The sequence below is a fragment of the Juglans regia genome, chromosome 9 (genome assembly GCF_001411555.2).
Source record: "Juglans regia cultivar Chandler chromosome 9, Walnut 2.0, whole genome shotgun sequence".
Taxonomy (NCBI): Eukaryota; Viridiplantae; Streptophyta; class Magnoliopsida; order Fagales; family Juglandaceae; genus Juglans; species Juglans regia.
In genome coordinates, this window is record NC_049909.1 from 11,777,799 (window position 1) to 11,802,425 (window position 24,627).

The 24,627-nt window shown below is 38.9% G+C and overlaps 1 protein-coding gene across 1 annotated transcript; it reads right to left on the reverse strand.

Moving 5' to 3' along the window:
• Window positions 1–23,560: 23,560 nt before the first annotated feature.
• On the reverse strand, window positions 23,561–24,415 carry LOC118349422. Its single transcript, XM_035693840.1, has one exon. The coding sequence runs from the start codon at window positions 24,413–24,415 to the stop codon at window positions 23,561–23,563; it is 855 nt and encodes a 284-aa protein (XP_035549733.1).
• Between the last annotated feature and the right edge of the window lie 212 nt (window positions 24,416–24,627).

The window sequence follows — 24,627 nt, forward strand, 5'->3', positions numbered from 1 at the left end:
ATTTCCCCAGTTCGTCGGTGGGGTACTCCAACTTCGATATTGTTGGTGCTCAGTCCTACTCGAGACTAAGGTCACGGTGATGTCCATGGAGGTCAATGATGCTTCAGCTATTGTGGTTGACGTCAGGGCTCCACTGCCATTCACTTGCACCACCCCAGCCATGGCTTTGGCGGAAGCTGGAGCGAGGGTCGAAATTGGCGAGGATGGTGAGATCCTAACCACATTGGCGAATGCTGGTGTTTCTATGGCCTTACTAACACCAACCCAGCCTTGGTGTCCACGAGGGCTGGTGATTAGGAGGGGGAAATAGCAGTGGGAGAGGCCGAGGGAGCCCTCCTCGGGCTTGATGGATATGTGCTGGTTGGTGAGGCTCCAACAACTTCCATGGGCACAAGGGTTAGAGATATTCCAGAATATGCCGTGGAAGGACCATCCCTGACAAGGAGTGATGGCCTTGTGCTCGAGAACCCTTCCGAGGAGAGGGGGAATGTTGCCCCAAGGCCAACGGCAAGTGGGGGCCGTCCAACTCGTGTACAAGACATGGCTAGGAGGCTTAGGGAGTTCTTCTCCGAGGCCAACTATCAACTCTTTATACCTCCTTTTAAGCTTTCTTGGTGCATTTTTCATGGAAGGGTGTAGGGCAATTGGTGGCATTCATTGAGGATGACCAAGAGGCACTAGAAGGTGAGAACTGGGCGCTCTGATCTTTGGCTTGGTTGACCTTGTGTTGTGCCAAAGAGGAGAATGAGAGAAAATAGGAGTTGGAAGAGACCCTTGTCAAGGTGCAGTTCAGTTGGTGGCGGAGGCAGAAGAGGATATTCAATGCCCAACTTAAGTCCGCCTTGCCGAGGTCCTGGGAGCCATTCGATCGTTAGCAGAGGGAGCTGGAGCAGCAGAAAGCCGAAAACGTGAAGTTGCTCAAACAGCATGACTTTGACTCACAGTCGTACAAGTGGTTGGAAGGGAGGTTCGAGGAGGCCTCTAAGTCTCTGTAGAGAAATAGGGACTCTCTCAAGGCTAAAGACTAGAGAGTGAAGACCTTTGAGTTTGAAAAGACTGAGGCCGATCATGCGATTGCTGCCCATGAGGCCACCATCTTGGACTTGCGCTCTTGCCTTGATAGCGCCGAAGCCACCCTTCCTCGGCTGCGTGAGGAGTTGTCGCACGTCCGCTTGGTTCGCAATGACATCTTGAACTACGGCTACTTGGAGGGTTTGGAGAGAATGAGAAATCACGTGATCTTGAACCCTCAAAGCAATTTGAGGGCACTGAAAGTGCAAGAACCCCCTTCGGACCCAGCGACGCTGAAGCGTGGTTCCTCGATAGACCACCAGGGGATTTTTCCCTCCTATCGGCCCTTAAATGGTTTGGGGCTCATTTTATGTGTTTATCTATCTTTTAATTAAGACTCTCAAATTCAAGAGAGACCTTATCTTAAAGGTGCAGCGAAACATTAAGACCAGTTGGTTTGCATAATTTAGGTGGAGTCTTTGTGGTTAGTCGGATTCTTGTTTGACTAATTAAGGAGATGTCTAGATGTTAAAAGTTTTTGTAAGTGATAATGAAAACGCTTCGAGAATAGTTGTGAAAACTCCTAAGATGAGTTTTTATAGAGTTTTGTAAAAGTGGTGTGACTCATTGAGACTGTGTTTCTGTTGAAGATAAGATTACATCAATAATTTAATTTGGTTATTATCCTGATTTGGTTTTCATAATTATCAAATCAAAAGATTCAATTTTTATTATCATGAAAATATTTATCTTGTCTATAATTTTCTTATAAGAGTACTTCTACATGTACGTACAGTTTTAATTACTTTTACATACAAAACTCACTTTGTTATATTTTCTTTTGAAATTCAAATTTCTTTCGACATATCAATAACTAACATGCGGGGAAGTAAGATTTTTGTAAATTGTTTTTAAATTCATTTAACATTTTTCTTCTTATAAATATGAACTAATGCTTTGTTTTGAATAACAATTCAGAATAAGAAAGATGTAGCTCTCAAAGTTCATCTCCCTTATTAGTCTCTCTTCAACATCTCTTTTTTCTATTATATTTTATATATTAAAGAATTTTACACTCCACGAGTTTATGTTTGGGAAGAAAATTCAAAGGGGTTTTTGGTTGACGTATATCTGGAATTGGTTCGCATATTTAATTTCCATTTCTTAATTATTACTAGCAATTAACTTTTTGACAAATAAATGCAGATTAGTGATGATGATCAGTAGGTTCAAACGTACATATTAGCAATTTTCATGAATTAACAAATACATGATGAGTGTAATTAATGGATAAGCAGTCCTCAGAAGTCAAGCCACATTAAAGGATTCTGATAAATAAACAGTGGAAAAGACATAAGTCTCTCAAAGTCAAGAATTAGCTGTCCCCACCAGAAACCTAGTATAAGAGTCGACTCCAGGTACGAGAATGCTCTCTGATTCCTCTAAATTTATGTGCAAACTACTAAGAAGATATACTGACAAGGGCCCACATTCCCCGTGTCTGCTTAAAGTGTGCAAGTGACAACCCGAAAACCCGAGTTTCTAGAATCCATCACAAAGGCGCGCGAAATAAGGCATTAACAGTGGTGTCGTTTGTGGGATGAAGGCAGTCTTTGGCGATACCTGCCCCCGGCCAACATGCATTTTGTCAACCGGACCATGCCGATATAGGCGACTATGCCCCAAGTCTGTAGGCGTTTCCCCAGTTCGCCGGTGGGGTACTCCGACTTCGACATTTTCGATGCTCAGTCCTACTCAAGATTGAGGTCACGTTGGTGTCCGTGGAGGTCAATGAAACTTCAGATATTGTGGCTGACATCGGGGCTCCACTACCCTTCACTTACACCACCCCAGCCATGGCTTCGACAGAAGCTGTGAGGGGGTCGAAGTTGGCGAGAGTGGTGAGGTCCTGGCGACATTGACGAATGCTGGTGTTTCTATGGCCTTACTAACACCATCTCGGCCTTGGTGTCCACGGAGGCTGGTGATTAGGAGGGGGGAATAGCAGCGGGAGAGGCCGAGGGAGCCCTCCTCGGGCTTGATGTAGATGTGCCGGTTGGCGAGGCTCCAATAGCTTCCGCGGGCACAAAGGTTGGAGATATTCCTGAATGTGCCGTGGGAGGACCATCCTCGATAGGGAGTGATGGCATTGTGCTTGAGAGCCCTCCGAAGAGAGGAGGATGTTGCCCCAAGGCTAGCGGTAAGCGGGGGCCGTCTAGCTCGTGTCCAAGACATGGCTAGGAGGCTTAGGGAGTTCTTCTCCGAGGTCAGCTATCGACTCTTTATACCTCCTTTTAAGCTTTCTTGGTGCATTTTCCTTTGTTGCTAACTTTAAACTTTTCGTAGAAGGGTGTAGGGCAGTTGGCAGCGTTCATTGAGGATGACCAGGAGGCACTAAAAGGTGAGAATTGGGTGCTCCGATCTTTGGTTCGGTTGATCTTGCATTGTGCCAAAGAGGAGAAGGAGAGGAAATAGGAGTTGGAGGAGACCCTTGTCAAGGTGCAGTTTAGTTGGCAGCGGAGGCAGAAGAGGATATTCAATGCCCAACTTAAGTCCACCTTGGTGAGGTCCTGTGAGCCGTTCGATCGTCAGCAGAGGGAGCTGGAGCAGCAGCAAGTCGAAAACGTGAAGTTGCTCAAACAGCACGACTTCGACTCACGGTCGTACAAGTGGTTGGAAGGGAGGTTCGAGGAGGCCTCTAAGTCTCTGCAGAGAAAGAGGGACTCTCTCAAGGATAAAGACCAGAGAGTGAAGACCTATGAGTTTGAGAAGACTGAGGCCAATCATGCGATTGCCTTCCATGAGGCCACCATCTTGGACTTGCGCTCTTGCCTTGATAGCACCGAAGCAACCATTCCTTGGCTGCGTGAGGAGTTGTCGCATGTCCGCTTGGTTTGCAATGACGTCTTGAACTACAGCTACTTGGAGGGTTTGGAGAGAATGAGAGATCACGTGCTCTTGAACCCTCAAAACAATTTGAGGGCACTAAAAGTGCAAGAACCCCCTCCGAACCCAACGACGCTGAAGTGTGGTGCCTCGATAAACCACCAGGGGGATTTTCCCCCTTATCAGCCCTTAAAACAAGCCCACTAGAGACCATTGGAGGAGTAAGTTAGAGATCCCGGCCAAGCTCAGTTAGGTCCAATAGCCCTTAAAACAAGCCCTCGCAAGACCACCAGGGGAGTAAGTTAGAGAGTCCGGCCGAACTCGGTCAGGTCCAACGACCCTCCTCTAAAATGAGTCAATGGGCCTTCGTAGTGTACTTGGCCCGCAAGCAAACCCCCCCGCGTAGGGAAAGTAAACAGTTGGGGCGGATGGGATTCGCCACCCTGACACCATCTAGATGACAAAGTACCCTCAGGAACTTGCCCAGGCAGATGGGCGGGAAATATGGAGAACCTGTGACATCGTGACAGTAGGCATGGAGAGGCATGTAACACTTCTGGGTAAAGTGAGTCAGGAAGCCGCACCACATTAATGGTACCACTACCCGAACTCCACGATGTATTAATGACGCCGCCCATGAAGCCACGCCGCATTAAAGATTCTAACAAATAAACAGTGGAAAGGACATAAGTCCCTCAAAATCGAAAATGCGTTGTCTCCACCAAAAACCTAGTATAAGAGTCAATCCCCAAGTACGAGAAACGTTCTTTGATTCCTCTAAGCTTACGCAGAAACTACTAATGTGTTTGCTTCAAGTGTGCAGGTGATAGCCCGAAGACCCGAGTTTCTGGAACCCGGCTTAAAGGCGCGCGAAACATGCACGAGATTAACACGTATAATAATGACATGTACAGATTATAAAATAGGGCGAGATAGAATGGGCAGGAACTTTATTATTATTAAGAGTAATGTTAGATATAGTTATGGATTGTGTAAGCGCCGCGCAGTAGGATATAATATTAAAAACTTACTTTTTTCACATGAATCTTATATTTACTCTTTTTTTTTTCGAAAAGTGTGCATGAGATTTGCACACTCTATGACTGGAAATATCATTTCTCTATCAATAATTCCTTATCCAACATGTTTAGTTTCAACAGAAGAGTGAAAGAAGTCAAATCCGATATGACCAAGGATTGCAAAGTAGCATAGAAGTTATGAAATTTAAAATTACCTACAAATTATTATAACGATGAATATTTACATTTGAGCTAATTGAAATTAAATACAACAATAAGCTAGGTATATCTTATTGTCAATATTTTATAAGAATGAGTGACCCGATGCAGGTGTGATGCTAGAGTTATGGGGATGCAAGCCAATTGTAGCAATGTCATTTTCTCTATATATCTAGGTGTTTAATTAGGTCAAAGTACTCTCTCGAATGCATATATGGTTCAGGCTCATCTAGACCAAAAATATGTCAGGGGTTGCCCTTTTCTTTAGGTGAAGTGGAGACCTCTTTCTTATTTAATTTATTGAAGCAAGATATATAAGGACCTAATAAGTGTAATTATTATATAAACTTTCCAAAGATTGAATGAATTTCTTTTCGTTAAGCAAGACATATATCGTAATTGGTGCCTATCCATTCGGGTTTAAAAGGTACGTAGGAAAAAAAAAATCCTCTCAAATTTTTGTTTGAACTTGAGGTTTCAAGTGGAAAAAAGACAAACAACATGATAAAGTGATCAGTCCTGGTGTAATTAAGACCATTAAGACCTCTTGGTTTGCATATTTTAGGTGGAGTCTTTTTGGTTAGTTGGATTCTTTTCCGACTAATTAAGGAGATGTCTAGATGTTAAAAGTTTTTGTAAGTGATAATGAAAACGCTTCGAGAATAGTTGTTAAAACCCCTAAGATGATCAGTTTCTATCGAGTTTTGTGAAAGTAGTATATGACTCATTGAGAGTATGTTTCTTGAAGATAATATTAAATCAATAATTTGATTTGGTTTTTAACCTGATTTGATTTTCATAATTATTAAATCAAGAGATTTCATTTTCATTATAATGAAAATATTTATCTTATCCGTTATTTTTTTATAAATATAGTGTTATATATATTTACAGTTTTACTTCATTTTACTTATAAAATTCATTTTGTTAATTTTCTTTTAAAATTTAATTTTCATGATTTTCTGCATATCAATATTAACTAATATGTGGAAAAGTAAGTTTTTTGTAAGTACATTTAGCATTTTTCTTCTTATAAATAGGAACTAATAATTGAATAAAAAAGATGTAGCTCTCAAAGATCATCTACCTTATCAGTTTCTCTTCAATATCTCCTTTTCTATTATATTTCATATATTAAAGATCAATTTTACACTCCACGAGTTTATGTTTGGGAAGAAACTTCAAAGGGGTTTTTGGTTGACGTATATATGGAATTAGTTCCCATATTTGATTTCCATTTTTTAGTTATTACTAGCAATTAACTTTTTGACAAATAAATGCAGATTAGTCATGACGATCAGTAGGTTTAAACGGACGTATAATTAGCAAATTTCTTGAATTATCAAATACATGATGAGTGTAATAAATGCAATATGGATGAGATCGAATATCAGAATTTAACGGAAAAAAAAAAAGGTTTGGTTGCATATATCCATCATCGATTGCCTATTTGTTATCATATCAACATAAATACATAAAAACATGTTTTTATTAATCAGTTCTTCACTATTTGATGACTAGAGATCATAAACAGACCCACATCAGGTGGCTTCTTCTGATGTGAGAGAGATTCCCAGGGGTGGTGGTTGGGGTGTTTGAGTTCCGGAGGAGGATGAAGACGCGGCCAGCATTCCCTTATATATGACATATTGTTTATTTGCTACTATAAATGTAAGAAGGTAATATTAAACAATGCTGCAACGCAGCCAAACACAGCAGAAACAATGAATAAACAGAGAGATGAGTGGATGGAAGAAGAACTTTATTCCTTTATTTCACTATTTTTCGTATACAAAAGGTGCAAGCATATATATAGCAAAAGATTCTAACTCAATAACCGTAAGTCCAAATGATCTAATGACATCTATAAAGTAGAATAACAAACCAAAGAATAATGAAATACGATAGCTTATATACAAGGGATAGTAGAGTCTAAACGACTTGTAGTTTGGCCTGTATCCTCTAACATCCCCCTGCAAGATGGAGAATAGAGATTAACTATTCCCATCTTGGAGAGGTGTAATCGTAGATCAAGTAAGAAGGTAATGCTTTAGTGAAAATGTCATTTAACTGGGTTTGAGAAGAAACATGAGCTATTGTAATAGTTCCTGCTTGAATTTGATCTCAAATCAAGTGGCAATCGAGTTCAATAAGTTTCGTTCTCTCATGAAACACTGGATTTGCAGCAATATGGAGGGCTACCTGATTATCACAAAAGAGGAGGGCTGCTTGTGGATGAGAGATGCCAAGGTCTTGAAGTAAATATCGAAGCCAAGTTAATTCAGAGCAAGTGGCAGCCATGGACCCATACTCAACTTCAGTTGAGGATCGAGAAACCACATTTTGTTTCTTGGATTTCCAAGAAATCAATGAGCTGCCAAAGAAGACACAATAACTTGTAGTTGAGCGACGAGAGTCAGGGTAAGAGGCCCAATACGAATCACAATAAGCTTGGAGCTGAAACTGAGATGAGGAGGAAAGAAAAATTCCTTGTCCAAGAGCTGCTTTGATATACCTTAGAACCTTATATGTTGCTGGCCGGTGAGTTCAAGATGGTTTATCCATGAATTGACTCAACAATTGAACTGCAAAACATAAGTTTGGCTGAGAGATGGTGAGATATAAAAGTCTACCAATAAGCCTTTTATAAGTGCTTGGTTCAGAAAGAGAAGTGTCCTCATCTTTGCTGATTTTAAGGTTTTGATCAAGAGGTAGCTTAAGGGGTTTGCAACCGAGCATCCCAGAATCAGACAAGATATCTAAGGCATATTTCCTTTGAGAAATGTGAATGCCTTTGGATGATCTAGCAATCTCTAGGCCCATGAAATAACGTAGGCATCCAAGATCCTTAATTTTAACTTACAATGAAGAAAAGCTCGAATGTAATCAATAGAGGTTTGAGAATTGCTAGCAACGAAGATATCATCCACATAAACTAACAAGGCAATGTAAGATTCTCCATCTTGCTTTGTGAATAAGCTATAATTAGCTTTTGATTGGATAAAACCAAATTCAAGTAGATGAGAGGTAAGTTTAAAATTCCACTGCCTTGATGCTTGTTTAAAACCATAGAGACTCTTAAGTAATTTGCAACCTTGATGTGGCTTACCCTTGGTGTACCTGGGTGGTCTCTTCATATAAATTTCTTCTCGTAAATCACCATTAAGGAATGCATTGTTTACATCAATTAATGCCATCCTTTAATTGCAACAACAGTGAGTAGACATCTTGCAGTGACCAACTTAGCAACTGGAGAGAATGTCTCATGAAAATCTATGCCCTCTTGTTGTGTGTAGCCTTTGGCTACTAACCTAGCTTTGAGTCTTTCTATAGTGCCATCAGACTTAAACTTAATCTTATAAACATACTTACAGTCGATGGCTTCTTTCCCTTTATGTAAGTCAGTGAGTGTCCAGGTATGATTGTTTTCCAAAGCCTCATGCTCAGCTTTCATAGCTTTGCACCAACCAGGATCCTTCAAAGCTTGTTTATAAGAATTAGGCTCGGATTGGAGAGAAAGAGAAGAAGTAAAAGCTTGAAAGGAAGGACTGATTTATGATAAGATAAACATTTACTTAGAGGAAATGACTTACCATTAGAAGTAGGAGCATCCTTGGAAATTGATTGTTCACGAGGAGCCAACAAAGCCTGATGACAGTGAAAGTCTTTCAAATATTGAGGGGCAATTCTAATCCTAGTGGACCTTCGAAGAGTGAGAATGGGGGTGTGGGGAGAAGCAGAATGAGAAGGGGATGCATTGGTTAGTGAAGGAGTTGACATGCTGACAGTAGAGGGGGTAGAATGGGCAGGAGTGGAGATAGTTGAAGGGATGGTAGGTGCAGTAGAAAGAGACTGAAAATTAGAGGCAGGAGGAGGATAAGATGAAAAAATAGGTAAGGGTGACTCTAGAGGAGAAGGTAAAGGGGGAAGTGTGGGATTTTGGTAAGGAAAAATGGACTCATGAAAAATTACATCCCTTGAAATTAAAATGGTGTGGTTGGTAAGGTCTAACAATTTGTATCCCTTGATTCCAAAGGGATAACCAAGAAAAACACATTTTGGACCTTTAGGATCAAATTTCTTTCCACCATTTAAAAGGTTGGTTGCAAAACATAAGGAACCAAATACTCTCATGAGAGCATAAGCAGGTTTTTTGTTAAACAGAAGCTCATATGGAGTTTTATTATTTAAAAGTGGGGTTGGAAGTCTGTTGATGATATATATGGCTGTCAAAAGAGAGTCACTCCAATATTCTAAAGGCAAATTAGCTTAGAAATGAAGGGCACAAGCTACATTAAACAAGTGCTGGTGTTTCCTCTCAACAATGTCATTTTGTTGAGGGGTTTCCACACAGCTTTTGTGATGAATAATGCCTTTGTCATTAAAAAAATCTTTCATGCAAACTCAGCACCATTATCACTTCTTAGGGTTTTAATTTTGATTCCAAATTGTGTTTCCACCAAATTATAAAAGGACTTGATACATGCTCTAGTTTCAACTTTGGTGGAAAGTAAATAAAGCCAAGTGGAACTAGAGAAGTTATCCACTATTGTCAAAAAATATTTAGAACCATCATGTGCAATAGTGAGACTAGGTCCCCATAAATCACAATGGATTAGTTCAAATATTCTAGATGAAAGATGAACTCTATCAGGAAAGGGTAATCGATGGAAGTTTGCTAAAGGAAAAATATGGCAAGGTTTTTCATTAATGGAATCTGTGTGCTTGCTTACAATAGGGTCAGAAACTAACTTTAATCTAGAAACATATAAATGACCCAGGCGACAATGCCATAGATCAGCATGAGCAACGAAGTTAACAACAGAAGCTGAAGAAATAAGATCTGTGTGAGTGTTGTGAGTATAATCTGAGAGAGATTGTGCAAGGGCTGAAGGAGAGATGTTTGTGTAGACCAAGTAGTATAGGCCATGTCTTAGCTCACTCTTCCCAATCATTTTCCAAGAAGGCAAGTCCTGAATGAAACAAAAATTTGAGGAAAAAAAAAAAAGAGCAAACAACAAGTTAGAGAATGGGTTAAGTTGGTTGCTAAAATTAAATTAAATGAGAATGAAGGGACACAAAGAACATCCCTCAAAATGATAGTACTTGTCAAATGAATGGTACCAACATGTGTTACTGAGGCTAAGCTTTCATTGAGAAGCTTGACTGAGTAAGCAACAACTGAGGTAATTGAAGTGAAAAGAGAAGTGCTACATACCATATGGTTTGTGGCACTCGTGTCAATTATCCAACTAGAAGAAGAGCTATGCAAGGAACTGTGTGTGTGTGTGTAGAGAAAGATGTATATATACCAGACATTTTGGAAGAATGGATAGGAAAGTGAAAGGGTTGAGGCTGAGTGCTAGAGTGAAGAACATTGGCTGTAATTGAAGAATCCTGAGGTTGAATTAAAGACATAAGCTGCTGATATTGAAGCTTGGTCAAACCAATCCTGTCATCACAAACAATTTTAGATTCAGTAGCATTAGAATGAGTGGCTTGATTAGCAAGAAAACCATGAGTCTACTGCTTGGCATAAAACTTGTGACCAGGTGGGTAACCATTCAACTTGTAGCACTTGTCGATTATATGGCTAGTTAAGCTATAGTGTGAACAAATGGGGGCTGCTGCATTGCAAAGTTTGAAGTCGTTTTCCAATGAATGGCCAGAGATTTTGTAGTGCCTGCAATAGGGCCTTTCCTTTTTGGAAGAATGATTTGTTTTGGAAACTCTTGAAGGGGAAAAAGGTTTCTTAATGGCCAATGCCATGGTTTCAGTGGAAGGGACAGTGGAGATTATTTGGTGGTGCCTTTCTTGTTGCTGAATGAGGGAGAAAACTTTTGTAACAAGGGGAATGGGGTCTATCAACATAATCTGGTCTTGGATAGGAGAGTAGGAGTCATGCAAGCCCATTAGAAATTGAAGAACACAGTCTCTCTGGGATCAATCCAAAAGTGTTTTCGTGGTGCCACAATTATAAACGAGAATAGGTTCATAGATGGAGGGTTCATCTCAGAGAGTCTTCAACTTACCATAATATATACTTACTGAATCATGTTCTTGAAGAAGGCCAGCTAATGCTTTCTTGAGTTGGAAAGTTTGTGGGCCATTTTGTTGAGAGAAGCAGTCCTGCAGATCTTGCCAAATTTCCTTAACATCATCCACAAAAACAAAACTAGATTTAATAAAGGGACTTACAGAGTTCTGTATCCATGAAACAACCATGTCATTGCACCTTTCCCATAGGTCGAGACTGTCGAGTAAAGGGTCCATGGAATCAGTAGGTTGCAAGAGGGAACCATTGATGAAACCAATTTTATTTTTTGCACAAAGGGCACGTCGCATGGCACGAGACCAAGTGGCGTAGTTGTCTGTAGTAAGAGGCTCAGAAATGAGGGTAATGGCGGGGCTATCTCCATGATTCAAGTGAAAATGATTGGCTAGATCAGAGAGGTTGAGATAACGAGATAAGGTATTTGTGTTAAGGTCTAACTGGGATTTGGGGGAGGTGGGATTTTCCATAAAAAAAAATCTCTCAGAGGCTCTGTGATATCATGTAAGAAGGTAATAAACAATGCTGCAAAGCAGCCAAACACAGCAGAAACAATGAAAAAATAGAGAGATGAGTGGATGGAAGAAGAAGAACTTTATTCCTCTATTTCACTATTTTTTGTATACAAAAGGTGCAAGCATATATACAGTTGAAGATTCTAACTAACTAATCGTAAGTCCAAATGAGCTAATGACATCTGTAAAGTAGAATAACAAACCAAAGAATAATGAAATACAACAGCTTATATACAAGGGATGGTAGAGTCTAAATAACTTGTAGTTAGGCTTGTATCCTCTAACAATATACATATGAACTCTACCATACAGCTCGGTCTTGAGCTACATATTTTATTATTGATCATGTGTTTACAACCTATTTAAAGATAGCGAGCAATAAATATATTTGAATAAACAAAAGTAATAAGAAAGTTTTGTTAATGGATATATACCTTCGTTGGTTCAGTGCAGTAGTAACTAACAAAGTAACTAATTTTTTGACAATTATGCATGGTATGTCATCTTGGATTTATCCTTTCTAGCACACTACAACAGATATTGCTTTTGCCCGCGGAGCTAGTTCGTGGTAAAATAGCTACTTTTTGTGAGAAATAGTTATTTCCCACCAAAATAGCTCGTGGGTGGCTCGTTGGAAATAACTCGCAGGAAAAAGTGTTGTTTCCCACAACAAACTTGACTTGTTGGAATAAGTTGTATTGATGGGTTCAGTTCATGTGGGAAAAAAACTTCTTGTAACTTGTGATATTTTGCTATAAATCTCACTAAAAGAATTATGGCCTTTTGCCATGAGGGGGTGCGCTCGAAATAAGTGCATCTTTCGTAGGAAAAGAACTATTTCCCACCAATTTTTCTCGTGGGAGACTCGTGGAATTAAACGGGTGGGGAAAGATAATTTTTCCACCAAATGTTGATTTCATGGGTAAAACATCACTTTTTTCCACCACACGAACGGTGGATAAAAGCATTTTAACTTCATGCCAAATAAGTTCCCAAACATCAATTCGTGGTCAGTAATAGCGTCATTACCCATGGCGGTAGGTCATGGAAAATCTCCTATATCCATAAAGGAACTTCGTGGCAAAAGTCGTTTATATAAGTTTTACCCACCAATTTATTCGTGGGAACAAATTAGTCCCGATGGTGACTTTTGGTGGAAATATGGTATTCCCACCACAATCAATTGGTGGGAAAAGACCACTACCTATAAACTAATGTAGTTGTAATTAGTTTTTTCCGGTTAAGCTTATTTCGTAGAAAAAGTGATCTTGCCTATATCCCAGGGGTACTGTTTCATGGCAAAATAGTTTTTCTCATTACAATTATCGGTGGAAATATTACTTTTTACTCAGTTTTGTGATATACTTGTCATCAACGTCATAAGTCGAAAACCTTTATTACCCATGAATAATAGTCGTGGGAAATATAATTGGGCCATTACACCTATTTTCCCACCAAATCAAGCCCTCGTAAATATGTTTTTGCTGTTAATATCTACCACTATGATTTCCTGCCAATCAATCCCATAGACAATCCAACCAAAAATATAGGCACTTTCTACATTTATCCCACAAATAGGCCTGTATGGAACCTCTCTCAACACAATATAATCCATCAACAAATATAACCAACACCCAAAAATTGATTCCAACCAAACCACCAAAGTTGGTAACATATATTATATATAATTAATATTGTACTTTACAATTCTGTCCATTGGGTTAACTAGTCAATTAAGGCCATCAAAATACAATGAATAGAGAAAATATAATTGCTGGTACAGCCCAACAGCATGGATGATATGCAGCCTTGGGACTAAAAGATATAGACTTTTGTAAACATCTCATGTGACAGTAATACTGATTCACTGAGACAATCTTCATTCTTGAAAACATCATTAATATTCCCCTCTTGATCCACAAAGCATGGTGTCCTAAAATCCACCCGAACCAAATTGTCATCCATGCTTAATTGTATTAGCCAATAGAAAACATTTTTTAGGCAAAGGTTGTAGCTAGAAAATATAAATAGCCATTACCAAGGCAAATTATAGGAAAATAGTGCACAATTATATTAAAGAAGTGGCCAAATTCAAGCTGACGTCTTTCTTTTGAATCCCCCTTCATTCCTAAGTCTGGCATTCATGTTGGGTATTGATGAGAAATGTTTCTGATGAGAACTATGTCCATTGATATTAATACTTATATGGCCAAGGAAGTGAGATGGGCTGGGAAGCTTACGAATGATATCAAGAGTTGAATCACAAATAATTAGGCTTAATAAAACATATAAGTTGCATTGTAACATGATAATTGTTGTAACATGTCATACACAGATTTACTTATTTTCATAGTGCATTAATCACAAATAATGAGGCTTCCCAAAATAAACCCACTTGGGGTCATGCATGGAAAATGCCAAATGTCCTAGGAGTTGAATCTCAAATTAATTTCGACCAAGTTGGTTGATATATATGCTTTTTTTTATAAGTAATAAGTTATTGTATTCATATATATATATATGTATATATATACATATATATATATATATATCTACCAACTGTTATGATATTTTAAATACTTAGTGACGTATTTAACATGTAGATTTCTTCAATTTATTCTGCTATAGCAAAATATTTGGTCCTGCCCGTCACTACCTATTTCTTGGTTATTAGTTATGGTTCTCATGGCTGACATGTCATCATGCATGGACCAAATTATGGCCTTACAAATCATCATGCATCGATAATCTGGGTGACTTAATGCAGGTAATTAAAGCATGCATAGAATTGGTGTTTGAGCTTGGTGCCCCCACAAACCCCCTAGTTTGTGCCAACCAAACCACCCAGTGGTTTACAAATTATTTTCGGTTCAAATACTAGTAAATGTCAATAACAACCAATCATGAATTTCCCCTCACCTACCAATATCAACACAATAACCAGAAGGTCTATCCGGGATGATAGAATAAAGTTACTAAACTATATCTTTTTTACATGGCCATTAGTATGAGATTTCTGATGCTCAACTATCAATATATATACACATCTATATATAATGAAAACCATTCCACTAACCATGTCCGAGATGTATATTTGAATTACAACCTCAATGTAACATGTGAACATTATATCTAGCTGAGAAAAAAAGCAAAATAGAGTTAGAGTTATATTCTGAATAGAGTGCATATCCAACTAGTTTCCATGCATGAGGCTAAGCTACTTGAGAATCATAGTCTTATAACAAGATGGGAATAACAATAACCAACCTCCATTCTGCACCTTAACATCTTCAGGTATGTGCCAACCAAGGATGTAGTATGACAAGTCATCCACCATGTACACAAGCATGATTAACTTGAATCAAAAATAGGAAATTGGCTGAAAAATTATTACTTACTGCTATCAAATCCTTCCAATGTGAATGTTGTCAGCAACCTTAACGGACTGGGGTGCCCACCAACTATTGTTCTATCCTTCCATGGAATTTTCCCCATACTTATACTTGAGACAGCTTAAACCTGCATACAATGAAATTAAATATCTAATTAGCCTAAAAGTGGTCTGGTTTATTATATACACAGTCTACAAAAACGTAACTAGGAGAATTATATACACAAATTATAGCCAGGAATTACCCATTCATAACCACAAGTCTCTCTAAAGCAGCAAGACAACAAAAATTCCATGACTTTCATATCATGTTCCCATTACAAAATGCTAGCAAAAAAAGTCATGACCAAACTACATTTAATTTGCCTACACTGGTTCTAATATACCCAACCTAACAAATACTTATAATAGAAAAATATTTGCATTTCTACAAACCCCAGTGGGCATTGGACTGTTTTCATCCACAAAAAACATCCACAAAAGAAGTCCACAAAAAATATATACTGGACTTGGGACGCCTATGCATCCTGCTGAGTCTCTCTATGAGACTCAGTATTTTGCTCTAACTCCGATACCCAAAAGTTCATTTCTTTCTCGTATTCAGAAAAACTCCTCCTCAAAGCCACAATATTTGCCATCATCTGGTCTAGTCTGGCCTTGTACATTTTCGCCTCACCCTTATTCCTTTCATTTTCCTCCGCTAGACGCATATAAGCTTTGTTCTTTTTCATTGAAGGAGAGGGGTTAGGAATGACCATGTGCCCCATCCCCTGTGCGTACCCTGATTTGAACCCTAACACGTCTTTCACAATGTCAGCTGCCGCTTCTTCATAGTCCTCATCGGGATCTTTTTCATTCAATCTCTCCACCATGATATTCTGAAAATAATATGACAGAAAATAAAATATCCTGTTAATTTTGATCTACTTTATAGTCTAACACAAGTTATTTCAAACTGGACAAGTATTTCCCACATAATTGTGTTCAGTTGTGACATTCAAGAATTTCCCCTTCCGTGCTGACCAATGTGTTTGTTTATAGAAATCGACCATATTTGGTGTTGTCTCCCGCTGCCACACATCATTAACCATATATGTTAATATTCAAGTCTCTTCATATATATAATACTCACTAAATACATCATAAAAGGCACAAACCATCTCTTCCAAAATTCTTACAAAGGATTTCCTCCCTCCGGTATGATTCACCTTTAGTTTTTGCCTATTTGACGTGTTCCTTCGTGACTTCTCCTGCATTTTTTACCTAGAAAATGTATACATTTGTTGTTGTAATTTAATGCGGCAGCATTATATATATCTATACATACATATATATATATATATCACAGCTAACACAAACCCCAAAAAAATATGACAATCATGGATAGCCATGCTTGAAGCTGAAATTTAAGGCATATATACCTTGAATGTCTTGCTTGCCCACCTCTCACAAAGCAACTCCCAAACAGGTTTCTCCACCATGGGTGTCCCACCACGCATGGCCTCCTCATGCGATCCATATTTTTGGTAGATTTTGTGTAGTTCATAATGATATGCATTATACTTGTCGGACAAATGCAACACAACCATTTCCCGATGGTTGTCTTTCCCCCAATCCAATACAAAATTAGCTTGAAGGTTCAGTTATGATTGTTGTTACATATTTTCAGCAAACTCACTATAAGCGAAATTATTCAACAACTACATTTTAATTGGTTACTATAAAATAACTCTCCTACCCTAACCCGGTCAACCAACTCTTGTTTCTCCTCCTCAGGTACGTAACTCCAACTTTCATGCCTCATGTCGGCATATACTTTAACGATCCACGTAACTTGACCAGTGAAGATGGAGGCATTCTCGCACGAAGGACCTCGATGGCCATCCTTTATATCCAAAGGAACCTTACCTACCTTCCGGAGGCGTTCAAATAGTGTGCCCCGCGCAGTCCCTCGACCCCGTTTCTGAATAGGTGGATCTATATCTCGAAAAGGTATGGAGTTAAATCAAGAATTAAAATACATGTGAATACAAGAGTAAATAAATTCCCACCAATTTAATGATGTCCATGAATTGATCACAAAATATGCATAAGTTATGAGTACTATGAAAGGGTTAGCTGTATTAATATTCCCCTCTCTACCCTATGCTGCTTCCATGCACTCTTGTACGTCTGCACCTCCTACTGCCTGAGTTGATTCATTTGGGTCCACCTCATCTCATAAATTATTTGCCGGAGGCAACGCTTCTGATTCTGGAGTGCTACATATGATCGGTCTTGAGTGTCGGAGTCGCCCCCTCCTTCCCCTCTTTACAGATCTCCACATCCTTGCCTTTGCTTGAATTCAATTGAAGAACGTTGTAACATGTAGCAAACAAAACACTAGTAAGCACTTTTTATTAATATACTATCCAGAACATAGTAAACCCAGATAATAGATCATTCCGCCTCTGTATGTAGAGTAACTCATTATAATAGACCACTAGAGAGCATGCCTTTATAGATGAACAAATTTATATTAGCTTGAGATTCACTGCTAGACATATATCAGCATGAATATTACTAATATTCCAACCATTTATTCACCCAACTTAGATCATACATGCTTAACTAAGAAGCTTTTATGGATATAACTCCCGTTGTAATTACTATTTTGTGGGGTTCATAGATAAATCAATATTAATGGGAATGTAATGCAAATGTTGCCCCCTTGTAGGATTCTGAAGTGCCTTTCAAGTTATTGTCAACTCTATGGAAGTTAGAGGCAACTTCCATAAATGCAACCTCTTTTATTATACCTTGAAAAATATAGTTGTTAATTTTTTTTTCTTGCTCATTGAACATTTTTTAAGGCTGAAGCTCTTAATCTACTAAATCACTAAGTCTGAAATTGATGTATGTGTTGGGAAACCAGAGATACATAACACTCGGCATAGTATTCACTTTGGTCACAATTGCACGACCAAATACAATAACTGAAAAAAGTTTTAAGGCCATGTTTGATCTTCCAGGTCTATAGGGTTCTTTCAAGAGAAGCACTAGTCACAAATATTTGACAACAACTTTCTTCTTAATAATGTAATAATTATTAAGAAGAAATTTGCTGTCACATATGGGTTTCACAGCCCATTTGAAGTCAGGTGTAGACCCATATTGGTCCAACCTATTCCAAATGCCAAAAGTGCTACCACATCTGTGTTCTTTTACTTTTTGAAATGCAAAAAATAAAACAGAAAATGCAATTGCTTGTGTTCGCAGATTTGTATTTGCAGCCTGATATTCTAAATAATCCTAAAGTCAGGAAACAAATATCACCCAGAAATGAAGCAGGCTTTTTTGTTGTTATACTGTGTAAAATAGAGTATAACAATGCATAAATTATCAAGGAGGGCAGAAGGAGGATAAGGAATAAATTAGAAAAGCAAAACAACTAATGCAAATGTTTTGGGTCTGGGTTGCGTGTACCTGAAGACTTGGTGCAAAACAGCTTGGAGAGAAACAGCTCTTCGTGGTGGAAATGAATACTTGCTCAAGCTTTAACAAACGGAGGGAGCTGGGAGCTTTCTCGCTGGAAGAAGAAGGAAGCTGGCAAACTGGACTTTCTTCTCTTTGACTACCAAAATGACTTCCCTCCGTTTGTCTTCATGGAAAAGCAAATCACAAGCAACTCCAAATCTGTAATATCACCCACTGCCAGCTGTCCAGGAAACAGAGCTAACACATCTGCTCATATGACCCCTGGCGCCATTTCCCCCCCAACTTAAAATTACTATCCCGCCCTTACACAAATATCTCCCGCCTCTTTGTACAGCCCCTAAATTGATCTACTCCATTCTGCACATTTGCACGAATTCACACTTATGGTTCAAAATTCTCATTTTGCACCTTCCATTGCAATATTTACCAATCCAATTACGGTTTAATTTGTAAATTATAAAAATATGCTTTGCATTAATTATACTTTGACTACCAAAAAATATTTATCATATGAGCCTAAAAATTTGTAATATCATTTTGCCTTTGAGCCTAATAATTTGTACACCACCTTTGTACATAATATATCGTAGTACACATTTTCACAACACCTTTGAACATAAATTATACTGCAGTGTCCCAAAAGATTTAGGTGCATGAATATTAGATTTATTTAATTTGTAATACATGACTAATTTTTGACTTTTATAGGTTTGTCCATAATACCTGATTCAGCCATTAAAACCTCATATGACATGTCTCTTTTCTTATTTTTATTAAATTAACATATGTTACATTTGTAACAATATGTTATGGTGCATGAAGTTTAAGTTGCTTTTATTTTGATATTACTTATTAAATTGTGTGCTTAGGAGATTTGTTTATATTCTTGGTTCACCCAGCTTAACCACACCTAAATATTTTTGTATACTTTTGGGGTTTTTGCATATAGCTCCCTTCAGAGTTAGCATTTCCTGACTTGCATTCACAGCCTTTTTTTCAAAAAGTCTCCCATAATTTTTCAACCCCCTGTGACAATCAATGTTAACCATCTGGAGTGCAATCTAGATACTATGTCATGGCCATGCAGTTTGAATATTATTCACTTATACATTTACACATCATTCCCATTTTGTGACCATATTACTCCATTTAACGAAATAATGCTAGATGGTAATCACATGGATCTCCTATATCCCCTAGCTAGCACTTCAAAGAAATCGTTCATCATCCCATTGCAACAACTTTCGTGCCTTGTCCTTTGATGTAGGTGGACCAAGAACATCTCTTGTGCGTAAATTAACCATTGTATCTGCACACAATGTAATTAAGAATCACATGAGACATTCTTTACTTCCTTTACGTAGCTAACAACCTCATATGCTTCCTAAGTTTAAAATCCCAATGCAAGATTTGTCTTTCATTCATCCACATCACTCATAACATGTTATAGGCACATGTTACAGCTCTTCTTAAATGTAAAACAACACTTTTGTACAGCCCCTAGTAAAATTTAATATCTACCAACAGCCTAGAGCTAAAACACTCATCTAAACTCAGCTGTTAAACTTACATGTCTGGACATATGATACCCAACCAAGACTTATACAATATATAATAAACGAATCCTACGTGTTTCCCTCGGGAGGCTATTGGCTAAACATACATGTGAATCCACAAACTTCATATATAGATAAGCACATGTTTACGCAAAACCTACCCCCAAGGATGAACCAACAACGTCCAAATACTAGTACTCATGTAGTTAATTATAAAATACCTGATGTATTGCCGAGCTATCAACAAAACTTGGTTCTTATACTTACATCTCACCCACCTTCATCGATATCGACTATTGAGCTCATGAGATGTCTGTGATAGCCACGTATACAGTAGTCAGCTAATAGAATAGGTTATCAATACATTAGTAACCTCTAGGTAACAATTTTACTGATATCATGAGTTGTGAAATGGAAATCATGACAATAATGCATGGTACCACAATGGGTGCTCATGGTTTATTCATGCTTGAAGGGAGACTGTGGATGCAGGCAACCCAACTGTTCATCACACATTTGGATTATATATCATGTTGCTCTAAATTCAATATCCTTTATATCAAGCATGTCATGCCTGCCTTATGAATTTGAACTTAAATTAACATACTCAATACATCATAAATATTATCGTCATCATCATCTGTCTCCTCATGAAGATGTTGCCCAGACTCGCTACTGAAGTTATCATCATCATTTATGTCATCCATCCCCAACTCAACGTCTAGTGGGTCATCATCAATAAATGAATCATCGACCAAACACTCGGACAGGACTCGAGGTGATATCATTGCTGGATCAACGGGCAAATTCTCTTCATCAACTCAATTCAATAGATTGCCCATGGCTGATTCACTCTCGAGAATAGGGGGATAGTTATGGAGATCTGTGTAAACATCATCTTCTGCTTCACCCCCAGACGAGTCGTCATCACCATTCTCATCATCAACAGTAGTCATCAAGCGAATGTTGTAAACAGTTCTATTTGTAATCTTATGTACAACATGCCAACTTCCGCCCAATGTCAGGTTCTTGAGATAAAACACTTGCAATGCTTGGCTTGCAAGGGCGAAAGGTTCATCTTCATACATGTGCCTAGCAGTATTCACTATCGTCAAGTGGTCCCTCACACGTATCCCCCTCCTCGGGTCGCCAACGTCATACCAAGCACAACTAAACAGATAAACCTTATGCCAACCCATATAGCGTAATTCTATAATATCATGCAACACTCCATAGAAGTCAACAGGAGATCCATGGTGCTCGCCATGAACCACCACCCCACTGTTTTGGGTGCGCCGATGCCTTTCACGCTATTTCGTATGGAAGCAAACTCCATTCATTATGCATCCGGCATATGATGCGACCCACGGATCTGGACCACATGCTAATGCATATATGTCATCGGTTACCTCACTTGGCCTAATTGCACACAACTCTCGAATCTAGGACATAAGAAAACACAAAACAATCATTTTTCCATCATTATATATAGAAGGAAAACATGTGTATGCTAAGTAGTTTGGTATCTTACACGTGATTTGAACCATGATGGGAATTGACTTGGTGCCTACGATCGATGTTATGAGGGTCCTCTTCTTTCAATATGTTATAGTGCTCCCTGCATATGTGTGAGCAAAACGTTACTAGGAGAGTAAATACTATAAAGTTGAAGTTAATGCTAGAGCGGCAAAAGTATGTTGTACTTACTCTATGTATCGTTCAACCTCCGTCCAATTATTAAGTACATACCATTGGGCCTTTCTCATTAATGTGTCAGACAACTTCTTAGAGCTTCCTGTCCCCAGGGGTCGAACCTTTTGTGAGAAAACAGATAAACAAGGCTCATTTCCTGACTCATTTGAACCACCAACAACGTCACTGTTGCGTTCCTCTCGGTTATATCTAGTCTCAATATCACGAAGATACATAGAGCAAAATGTAAGACACTTGAGATAAACATATGCCTCAGCAATTGAGCCTTCTGGACGGGCTCTGTTGCGAACGTACCGCTTGAACTTCCCTAGATACCTTTCAAAAGGGTACATCCATCTATATTGCACGGGTCCTACTACCAATGCCTCATCTGGCAAATGAATGGCTAGGTGCACCATGATATCAAAAAATGCGGGAGGGAATATCATTTCCAGTTTACAAAGGATAATAGGAATATTAGCTTGAAGCTGATGCAACATTGATAAGGGCAAAGTTCGTGAACATAATTCTTTGAAGAACGAGCTTAAGTCTATTAAGGCTTGACGCACATCGGGCCGTAAGAACCCAGCAATAACAACCGGCAAAAGTGCTTGCATAAAGATATGACAATCATGGCTCTTCATTCCTTTGATTTTTCCATCACTAACACTAACACACCGTGCAATGTTTGAGGCAAAACCATCCGAGAATTTAACTTCTGACAACCATGCACAAAATTTTCTTCGCTCATTTAAATTTAACATGTAGCAACCAAGACTCATAGAAACACGATCACCATCATGTTATAAATGCAATTCTTTTCTTAGTTCAAGATTAGCCAAATCCCTACATGCATTGGCGGAGTCTTTGGTTTTCCCATCAATATTGAGCAAAGTTCCCAACACGTTATCACATATGTTTTTCTCAATATGCATAACGTCCAAGTTATGTCTCAACCCCAAGTCTAACCAGTACGGAAGCTCAAAAAATATGGACTTTTTTTTCCAATTTAGTTGATTGGGAGTTCATTTCCTCTTCAAAGAAGATTTACCAAACTGGACATGTGACACCCCACGTAATTGTTCTAGCAATTCCTCTCCCTCGACCATTAATGGTTGGAGTCGATGCTCTTTGTACCCATTAAAAGAATTCTTTTTCCGTCTCCAAATGTGATCTGGTGGCAACCATCATCGATGACCCATATAGCAATGTTTGCGCTCATTTACCAACCATTGTGAATTTGTGTCAACTGTACATGAAGGGCATGCCATCTTGCCCTTTGTGCTCCACCCGGAAAGATTGGCATATGCGGGGAAGTCATTGATAGTCTAAAGTAGCGCTGCATGCAACCTAAACATTTGCCCACTATACGCATCATAGGTATGAATACCCGCTTCCCATAACTCCTTCAACTCATCAACAAAAGGACGTAAGAACACATCAATATCATTCCCTCGTGACTTAGGGCCAGGGATTAACAAAGACAACATGGTGTATGGATCTTTCATGCATGACCAAGGGGGCAGGTTGTAAGGAACAAGTAGTACCGGCCATATGCTATACGGTTTGCTCAAGTTATTGAATGGGTTAAACCCATCACTCACCAAAGCAAGTCTAACATTGCGAGGATCTTGGGAAAACCTCTCATGTTTGTGATCAAAGTCTTTCCATACACTAGAATCTGCTGGATGTCGCATGCATGTCGGATCGTCAACCCGAGCTTCTAGATGCCATCTCATGGCTTAGGCTGTCTTCTTTGACATAAATAGCCTTTGCAAGCACGGCTTCAGGGGGAAATATCGGAGAACTCTTTGTGGTATCCTTCGTTGCTTACTTGTGCATACAGTCCACCTAGATGCGTTACATTTAGGGCACTCATTTAACGATGCATTTTCCTTCCAAAACAAGGCACAATCATTTGGGCACACATGAATCTTTTTGTAACTAAAGCCCAAGCCACGCTGCAAGCGGCGAGCATCGTTATATGAGTCAGGGAATAGAGCATTGGGAAATGCAGCTTGCAAGAGCTTTATCACCATGTCAAATGACTGGACGGTCCAACCACCAATGCTCTTGATGTGAAGCAACTTGACGATGAATGATAGCTTTGAGAACTTATCACAAGAAGGGTAAAGTGGACATCGTGCATCGGCTACCAACTCCTCAAAATTAAGGTTTGTTGGAGTATACGAGGTGGATGGTTGATCATTTGGGTTTGCATTTCCTTCATATCTAGCTGAATTATCCATAAATGAGCCATAACAAATGTCATCTAATATCTCGTCGACATCATCAATGTAGTCACTGTAAGCAGATGCATCGTCTGCTTCTTTGTCAGAAAATGTAGCATCTAGGAAAGGATCATCTTCTCCATGGAATATCCATTCCGTATAAGTAGGATCAATCCCTATGATGAACAAATGATCTTCGACAGTGGGAATAGAGTAGAAAGATCTATTCCTGCATCTCTTACATGGACACCTAATGTGATCAGATCCGGGTGTGTTGGCTTGTGCCATAGCCAGGAATTGTCTAACACCCTCAGCATACTCATTGGATTGCAATCTATCTTCGATACGCATCCAAGCCTTATCCATCTTATGCAGGTGACCAACTAGTAGAAGAGAGATTGTTAGGTCCAAGAAGACTTAGTGCAATGACAAGGCAAGACTAAAAGTGTAAATATTAGTCTCCATACTTGGAGACAAGCTTTGGAATTCAACGACATTAGAATAAGGGACATGAAATAGCTGAATAGATAAACTGGACAATGCTCATTGTTTTTGACGAGCAGGAATTACAAGGAAAA